Source organism: Saccopteryx bilineata, chromosome 1 (genome assembly GCF_036850765.1).
Source record: "Saccopteryx bilineata isolate mSacBil1 chromosome 1, mSacBil1_pri_phased_curated, whole genome shotgun sequence".
NCBI lineage: Eukaryota > Metazoa > Chordata > Mammalia > Chiroptera > Emballonuridae > Saccopteryx > Saccopteryx bilineata.
This window is the reverse complement of record NC_089490.1, coordinates 114,779,589-114,789,408: the sequence shown is the minus strand read 5'-3', so window position 1 is coordinate 114,789,408 and position 9,820 is coordinate 114,779,589. Positions and strand designations below refer to the sequence as shown.

At 39.5% G+C, this 9,820-nt stretch overlaps 1 protein-coding gene across 1 annotated transcript; it reads left to right on the top strand.

Annotated features, from left to right (window-relative positions):
* The first annotated feature begins 2,298 nt into the window (after nucleotides 1-2,298).
* Nucleotides 2,299-5,765, top strand: MGP (matrix Gla protein). The gene is made up of 4 exons (XM_066253214.1): nucleotides 2,299-2,456; nucleotides 3,910-3,942; nucleotides 4,856-4,931; nucleotides 5,389-5,765. Exons 1-4 carry the CDS (start codon nucleotides 2,396-2,398, stop codon nucleotides 5,528-5,530), a joined length of 312 nt encoding a protein of 103 aa, XP_066109311.1. The 5' UTR covers nucleotides 2,299-2,395; the 3' UTR covers nucleotides 5,531-5,765.
* Nucleotides 5,766-9,820: the final 4,055 nt, after the last annotated feature.

Sequence of the window (9,820 nt, the reverse complement as noted above, 5' to 3'; positions counted from 1 at the left end):
AGAGCTCAGTTCCCATTTGAACTTGGCAGTAGAGGAAGGAGACATCTGCAATCTGGCTGGAATAGACTCAGCTAATGTACATTACAAAGCACATGTTTGTATCTGGATAAAAGGGAATTCTTTTTTTAATCCTAGAGATGAAGGGAGGTGAGCAGCCCACTCATGTTAGGGGTACAATATTAGAACTAAACTTTTTTATATTAACTGAGAATTACTGACTAAATATTTACAAAATGTTAATGGCCTGACCATACAGTAACACAAATGGATAGAGCATCGACCTGGGATGCTGAGGACCCAGGTTCGAAACACCGAGGTTGATGGCTTGAGTGCAGACTTGCCTGCTTGAGCGTGGGATCATAGTCATGACCCTATGGTCTCTGGCTTGAGCCCAAAGGTCTCTGGGGCTTAGCAAAGAGTCACTGGCTCAGCTGAAGCCACCCTGGTCAAGGCACATATGAGAAAGCAATCAATGAACAACTAAGGTGTCACATCTCTGAGTTGAAACTTTTTATCTCTCTCCCTTCCTGTCTGTCTGCCCCTGTCTGTCCTTCTCTCTCTCCCTCTCTTCCTCTCTCTCTCACACACTTAAAAAGAAAAGAAAAGAAAAAGGTATATGAACAAGCCATGGCTAGCTTGTTTCCCCAAAACTAGGCAATGTGGTAAACTGACTTCTGTACTTTATTTATTGACAATGTAATGATTTAGATTATTTGTCTTAGAAGAAGGCATGGAAGCCAACAAGGCAAACAAGTTTGTGATTTAAAGAGAGGAACAGGTACCAGTCTTGTGAATAAAATCATGATGGTTGAATTTATTTATCAGTAATGAACATATGTTGTCTTCTTTTTTAGTTCTTCTTAATAGTTTCTTACAAAGACTGTCTCTCCTAACATGAGAATATCTGGAGGAAATGTCTAAATACTGTTGGTCCCTCCAAATTCACTAATCCTTCAGATTACAAATGAATTACTTCCTTTAGCAGGAAATCCTTCAGTGTTCATAAAGGTTTTCATATGGTAGAGGTTGGCAGGGAAAGTCCTTCTCAATAAGACAAAAAGAATGGGGCTCCACCTAGTTGTTTATCACTACTCCTTGAAATAAGTCATTACTGAAAAGTATACCCAGCCACCCCCAGCCCAGCCCTTTTGCTGTTCCGGCCCAAGAGTCAGAAGTCCTGCAGCTTTAGCTCTTTTACAGTCTCCTGCTCTGTGACTCAAGTCTATTTGTGAGGCTAAGAAGACTCTCAGGTAGCCAGGCAACAGAGACACATCTGATAGGAAAGTTTTACTAATTGTTCAAAGAAGAAGAAAAAACAAAAACAAAAAAGCTCAGTCTATAGCATAACCAGAGGCACCAAACTGCAGCCCTCTGCCTATAAGAAAAGAAACAGTACTTCTAGTACTGAAGGAAGTGTTTGTGAAAAACCTGTGCTTGAGGATATATGACAGTTATAGAGCAAAGTGAAGAATAAATAGCTATTACTTACCTCCTTAGGGACATGTCTTGTTTGTCTCTAGATCCCCCCACACCACCTAGCACAGTACCTTGCTTCTCATCTGCCACTCACTGAAAGCATATTGAATTTGTTAGTTATCAGGACAATGCCTTCGGAAAAGGGGAGACGGGTACCTGTTTGTCCTGGCTGCACCCTAGATCAGTGATAGCCATCCTTAGAGAGCTCTAGACACAGGTTTGACCCAAGTCACAAAACTAAATAAACAGGTTATAGCAGAGCCAACGGAGGCAACAGAACTCACTCACAGGATCACTACCCTCCTGAGCACTTGCAAAATGCTCAAGGTGCTTATCATCAAGCAAACGTTTGGTCCAGATTGATACTTCAGCCTTACTGAAAATAAAACTCTAAATTAAAACTGCATAAAAGTGAAGTCCTTTCTTCCCCAGAACCTCTCACCCACCCATCAGGGGAACAAGCAGAACACTATGTCTCTGTTTGGGGACCAAATCTGAAAGGCCCACAGTCAGAGCCGGAGGGTAGATCAGAGAAGAAATTAGGAAGGCAAACACGTGTCTGTGGCAACTCCCTTCTCCATGGACCTTTGCCCAGATCTGGCCCCAAACCTAGGGCAGCCACAACTTCTGGACCAGCGCAGCCTCCTGCCATAGCACAGTCACATCCAGGAATGAGGGACAACTGCCCACCCAGGGAAGATAATATCTGGAAGGAATGAATATTTGGGAAAAGTCCCAGAGCTAGTTTAGTGCCAACCAGTCCCCACCTTCTCTGGCCCCCTCCCACTGGTTCCTCCCCTTTCAACTGCTCTAGTTCTTATAAAAACTCCACAGCCTTCTGCGAACAGCCTGCAGGAGCTCCCTCCCTACTGCTGCGGCACAAGACAGTGAAAGCGACCCACAGGACCACAGAGAGACCATGAAGAGCCTGCTGCTTCTCTCCATTCTGGCTGCCTTGGCCGTGGCAGTTCTGTGTTACGGTGAGAAAGTTTTCTCCTGCCACTTCTCTGGGTTTTCCTTCCTGTGCCTGACTTCAGTGTACTTCGATTTTTCCTCTCCCTTCTCCTCCTCTTGCCCCTTTCTTTCTCTATTATAATCTTAAAGTACCATTACTTTAACATTTCCCATGTTCCAAGCCACATGTCTATTCCATCCAGTCTATTTTTATATCCTAAATATCCAGACTCTTAGAGTATGCAACTTATTGGGGAAGTCCTTCCTATGGTAAATCACTATATACTTAGAAACTTTGGTATTTCAGAAAGAAGATAAATTCCTAGCCCCTGAGTTCTCGTCTTTAAGGATGTTTACTTAGGCTTCGGTAACAATTTGTTAAGAATATTGGTCGAATAACTTACCTTTAAAAGCCTCTATTTTCACAAGAAGTATTAGGTATAGCTCTCTCTACAGCCAGAACAACCTCATCATGGATTTACTACATATGTTTGGTGAGTTCCTTTAGAAATGAAGTTTTATGTGTAAAGCATCTCAAAGAAAAATAGATTTCATAATTTCTATTGTCAAAAGATAAAGTTTGCCATGTTTCTGTATGTTGTTAAATATATCTCTGTCTGTTCAAGGCTTATGAAAAGAAAACCGAAGCAAAATCATTTAGATTATTCAGTCCTATGCTTCAATAATCTGAATATTTTAGCCATTCTTAAACCTAAATTATATTAATAACCATGTGTATTTTGCTTCTGACTCTTGAAATTATTCATAAGGTTTCTGTGTTAGAGGATTTGTTTTTTTTACCTCTTTTTGAACTTTTCAAGCAAATGTACTTGCTCACACATATTGCCAAATTTACCCACTGGGAAGGTAGAAAGAAGGAGAGTAAGAGAAAGAAAAAGACTTCTGCTTTGACATCATCTCAGTTCTTTCTCTGAACTGGCAACGTGCCCGTGTGTGTTGTGAGCTGGAGCCAGCGGTTTCTGTGGCCACCAATGTAACATAGGTTCTTAAGAGGCATTGGGAACCTCCTAGAAGCCTGTCTTGGTAAAACCCAGCTGAGCATCTGACTAGCTTGCCTGGAGAAACTTAGTGGTCTTCTAGACTCTTCTGTTCTTTCCTCAATTCTGCTGTCAGGCAGGTCCCAGATTAATCAGAGAAGATAGCTCTCTGGAGACTTGTGTGCAGCACTTAAATTGCCTTATTTCACTGTTGAAAACCTCAGAGCCTTTGGGAAATTTTAGCCAAGACTGTGTGTTCACTAGCTTCTTCAACATCAGAGAAACTAGAGTGTAGATGTATGCACAGCAAAGACTGAGCTAGAGAAACAATTCATAGGTCATAAATGTCTGAAATCTGTAATGACCATCTCGTTAAATATATTCCTAACTTCTTTCTGACTTCCTTCTCCCTCCTTCACTGTGTTTAGACTATTGTAATCTGCGATAAGTAACAATAAAGTGAATCTTTTTTAAATTCCAGAATCCCATGAAAGCATGGAATCCTATGAAATCAGTAAGTGAATATTTGACTTCCTTATTTAAATCTTATGTATTATAGAAACTTTCTAATATATATATAACATTGTATATTTTAAATATATATATATATACACACACAGTGGTACCTTGTATATATACAGTGTGTGTGTGTGTGTGTATATATATATATATATATAATCTCAGAGAGTTTTGGAAAACAACAGTAAAATTCAAAATTCAATCACAATAAAAACTGGCAATTAGCAATTTTTTAAAGCTTAAAGTAGTGTAATATAGCACTTAAACTGCATTTAACTTACTTAGGAGCCATAAAACCTCATTTGGAAATTTTACGTTGGCACCACGTCAACCACACAGATGGTAAACAAGGAGTAATGACAAATGGCAAAGTACAAAATTGGAGGCCAAATCAGCTGGGAGACCACAGACGTCAACATTGCTTGAATGCTATTGAATTTCTAGACTTATAAAGACTGAGTACAAGAGGAAATAACATATCACTCTCATTTTCAATTTGTTCGTTATCTTTATCATGTTTAAACTGTTCATTTACTAGTGCTCTAACGACATGCCTTACAAATCCTCAGGGCAGAGAGAAGCTCTCAATGGAATTTAAAAAACACTCTAAAATAGAAATACTAAAATTGAAAAAACAACAAGTTATTGCCCAAAGGCACAACAAGCAAGCAAAAATGTCAGTGGCCAATGTGACAAGTCTCAAAGACACACATATGGGCTATTAATTTATTTTAATCAGGCAGTTTATGAAATATACTTATCTTTCCTTTTGATTTTTGCATATCTCTAGTGACATGAAATGCACAGGAAGTAATGCGCTTTCAAACATATTTGTGTTAGGGAATACTCATAGAAATATTTTCAGCTACTGTTTCCCTAAAACTATAATTATTTATTTCTGTTTTAAGGTCCCTTCATCAACAGGAGATATGCTAATACCTTCATATCCCAGCAGCAGAGATGGAGAGCTAAAGCCCAGGAGAGGTGGGTGACAGAACTCCAGGGAGGAGCCATTTTTCCCAGTGTACCATCTGTAGCATCCCAGATCAGGGTGGAGTGAGAAATGGGTTTTAAAGATCAGAGATAGTATTTCTAATTGTATCTCAAAGTTAAAGAATTTTCAAACAACATACAGAAAACAACTGAATTTCTAGAAGACTGTTTTGTGAAAGACTTAGAAAGGACAGTGCAGGAGGACAGAAAAGAGTACAGAATGAAAAATTATGTTTTCATTTTAGAAAACGTTTCCCCTAAGTGAAAATGAAAAAAAAAAAAAGTCCTCCGTGTTCCACCTCTGCTCCCCCGTTCTTCTAATACCTCTTAATGTGGGGATAAATGGGATCTCTGGCCAATATTTTCTGTTATTCTCTTTTCCTTTTTCTTATTTCCCCATTCTCTTTACACTTCTCAATCTGGATGTCTTTTTACCACCACTTTCTAGGATCCGAGAACGCACCAAGCCTGCCTATGAGTTCAACCGGGAAGCCTGTGATGACTTCAAACTTTGCGAACGCTACGCCATGATTTACGGATACAATGCTGCCTACAATCGCTATTTCCGGCAGCCCCGAGGGGGCAAATGAGATTGGAAAATGTCTCCTTTCCAGTGCCTGGTGCCTGGTTTTGTATTTCTCTGCAGTAGCATCACTGAACACCTAGACATATACGAATTGCTTGTCTCTTAAATGTTCTCATCTGGTTGTGCCCTTCCTCCCTGCTCCCAGATTGATAAATCATGAATGTGCACTGTAGTGAAGGTGGAAGAGGAATTAACAATGTGCAATTATTAATATAATAAATTCTGGTTGGATACTTTCATTTTGTGAGTCTGATTTCTTCTAAGAAAATACTGAGGTGTTTATATCATGACCCACCTAACCCAGTGTAGGAGATTCTGTTCATCGTGTTCTAGTGTTGATTAGAAGCATAACTGCATTGAAAGAATAAACCTTAGAAGACATTCAATCAGCCATCATATGTCTAGACTCTCTACTATGGGGTCAGTGAATGATTGCCTCCTATTAGATGTCTTCAAACATCATAGATGATTAATCATATAATTTCCTGCTTTCTAACATTAAATGGCCTCTAAGTTTCTTCTCTGTGGATTTCTGATTCTGTATCTTGGCTCATCACCCTCATTTGAAGGTGATCATTTCCTAAGATTCTGTAGTTTTGACTCTTACTTGAGCCAAGAAAATATGTTTACTTTCATAATCACCAGATACTTTAAAAATATTTTTTATTTTTAAATTTCAGTTGATGTAAAATATTGTATTAGTTTCAGGTGTGCAACCTTATGATTAGACATTTATATAACTTATAGAGCAATTCCCCCAATAAATCTAGTATGCATTTGACACTGTACATAGGTATTACGCTACATATTATGGACTATGTTTCCTATGCTATACTTTACATCCTAGTGACTATTCTGTGTCTACCAATTTGTACTTCTAAATTTCTTCACCTTTTCCAACCTCCCCCCAACTCCCTCCTCCTTCAAAATGTTCTCTGTATCTATGAGTCTGTTTCATAATCAAAGACTTTTTAAAATGTGCCATCATGGAATTTTGGGGCCAGAAGATGCTAGAGCTCCTTCAGGCCAGATTTGGCTGAGGAGGAAACGGGGTTCCAGAGTCTCCATTCTTGGTAGATAGGGACAGAGGCCAGGATTTCTCAAGCCCAGTTGAGACCTTCTTCATCTCTGCCTGGATAACTTGTTCATGTCCACCTTTTACATCCATTCCTTCTGGTAGGTGCACTGCCTCAATGTGTTAAGTGCACTGTCTTTCTATTCCTGCAGAATTCTGCCCAAATCTCAAGCACCTTATGAAATCAGTGATGATTAAGTTCACCTACCTCCTAACGTGCCATTTAAGCCAGTATGCCGTCCTTTCAGAATTAATGTAGAGTCAAGTACAATGATAAGTTTTTATTAAAATTTCTTTTTATATATTTTTTTGCATTATGTTAATTTCTTTGAAGACAAACACTGTAAATGCAATTTTTTTCTCTTTATAGTTTTGGAACTATTTTCTGTTCACAAAGATTATTCAAAGAAAGCTGAATAAACAAGCTAGTCATGCTGGGAGTGACCACCCAGTTCTGAAATTGTTAGATTCATGTAAGAATGTGTGTTGTATATTTTAAACCATTGTAATATTAATGCCAACGATGAGTATTTTGCAATTTTCTAAGCTCTTTTGCATATTCATTGGATCTTACAACAATTCAGAAGATGGGTAATATGTAGTAGATGGTAAAATGGAGATTCAAGGAGGTAACTTTCTGAAGACCTTTTAGTAGATGCAGAGGTGTGCCACTCAAACTGAGAAACTGTGCCCCAGGCTACCAGAAATATTGGCAGCTGATGGTTCTCAGCTAAAAGCAACAGATCTCTAGAGCTCTCTCTGTGTACATCTTCCTCTTCACTGGTCCTTTCTCTGTGATTGCTAGTCACCTCTTTGAACTCCCAGCTCTGTCTCCTCAATTTAGGATGATCATAAGGGTCTGTGTAGGTTCGGTTTTCTGTCTCATGGCCTGATCACTCTCTAGGAAGTAAGTTGGGTGCCATAGGGCTCACCTCATTTGTCCCCCATCTCTTAAGCATCAATATTGAGTAATCCAAAAGAAAGCAAAGATGGAGGAAAAGGGAAATAAAATGAAACAGAAAAGACAAATTGAAAACAAATGGCAAGATAAACTTAGACCTACTTCAATAATCTCATTATATGGATATAAGCTAAACAATTCACTTATTTTTTTAATTTTATATACGTTATAGGTCTTACAGTGAATTCTTTTATTTTTTCTTTAAATTGTCAATTATTTTTTAAATGGTTTAATCAGTGGTTTTCAATCTTTTTACACTTGGGGACTAGTGAAAATAGGATAATTATTTGGGGGACTGCTAAGGCAGAAATCACCTGGAGCATAAGCAAATTCAAATAAGATCATTCTAGGTCCTTGTTTTTTATCACTTTAAATATTTCACGCCAATCTCTTCTGGCCCGAAAAGTTCCTACTGAGAAATTTGCTGAAAATTTTATGGGAGCTTCCTTTCTTGCTGCTTTTAAGCTTCTCTCTTTGTCTTTAAGCTGTGCCACTTTAACTATGCTGTGTCTTGGTGTGGTCCTCTTTGAGTTCACCTTGTTTGAGATTTTCTGTGCTTTGTGGATTTATATGTCTATTTCCTTCACCAGGTTAGGGAAGTTTTTAGCCATTATTTCTTCAAATAGATTCTCAATACTTTGTGCTTTCTCTTCTCCTTCTGGTAACCTTATTGTGCAAATGTTGGTATGCTTGGTTTTGTCCCAGACATATCTTAAACTATCTTTATTTTTTTGAATTTTTTTTCTTTTTATGTTGAGTTGGTCTTTTCTTCTACTTTGTCATTTAAATCACTGATTCAGTCTTCTGCTTCAACTAATTTGCTGTTGATTCTTTCCAGTGTATTCTTTATTTCAGTTGTAGTCTTCATTTCTGATAAATTCTTTTTTATGGTTGCTGTGTCCTTTTTTTATGTTTACTATCTCTTCATTGAAGTTCTCACTTAATTCGTTGAGCATTCTTATAACCAGTATTTTGAACTCTCTATCTGGTAGATCACTTACCTTCATTTCCTTTAGTTATTTTTCTGGAGATGTCTGTTATTCTTTCATTTGGGACATGTTTCTTTGTGTCCCTATTTTGACTTCTTCTCTGTGTTTGTTTCCCTGTACATAGATCTGCCATGTCTCTCAGTCTTGGTAGGGTGGCCTTATGTAGTAGGTATTCTGTGAAGCCCAGTGGCAAAGTCTTCCTAATTGCTTGAGCCAGGTGCTCCTGGAGTGTCCTGTGTGTAGGTTGTGTGTGCCTTTCTATTGAGGTTGAGCCTAAATTGCTTTTGACACATCAGAGGGTGGGACTGATCCCCAGGTTGACTGACTGTGAGGACTGGCCATGACCACAGCATACCAGCTGCTGCACAAGAGCTTACCCCATGGGGGTCTGGTGCCTTCCAAGACTACTTTTTAGGTTACCATTTGTGGAGTTAATCAGGTAGTGTTCTGCTGTGCTCTGAAGCCCACCACTAGGTGTTTTGGTTCTGGGACCTCTTGTGATGAGATCTAGTGAAGATCAATGTCAGACACTGCCTGTGACCAACCTTGAGCTACATGTTAGGAGCCACAGAGCAATCAGGGGTTAGTAGCTGCCTGTGCTGGGCATAAATGCACATGACAGAGGCCAAACTGAAAACTGAGGCTGGCTGTCTCTAGTACCAAGCATAGGGCAGGTCACCAAAAGGCCCAAGGCACCCCAAGATTTGCCACCACCTGCTGGTTTCCTGGAAAGCTCAACCACTAAAAGAGCCTCAGGTAGTACACAAACTGGGTGAAGCAGGGTCTCAGGGAGTCATCAAGGTGGGGTGAGTGGTATTCATCAATTTAATACAGATTCAGATATGGTATCAGTGCTAAACAGGCTATTTAGCAAAGGTCTCAGGGTATACTGAAGCCAGCTAACACCCACCTGGTGACTGCAAACCTTTGCAGTGGGTTGGGGTCTCAGGAAGTCATCAGGGTGAAGGTAGTAGAGTTCACCAGGCTAATGCAGATTCAGGAAGGGCTGAACACAGGACAATGGCAGCCATCCCTATGGCCTTTGTCCTGAAACCACACAACTCAGTTTCTCCATGTTTGTCTCTGGCATCTAAAATTCCTTGAGAATTTTTTAAGAAAGACTGCAATGCAGGCCCAGGCTTGCTGCTGCCAAAAGAGCAATACTCTGAGAATGAGTTGGGTAGGGCAGGATCTCAGAGAGTCATCAGAGTGAAATGAGTGGAGTTCATGAGGCTACTGCAGATGCATATCTGGACATGCAGGGGAGGG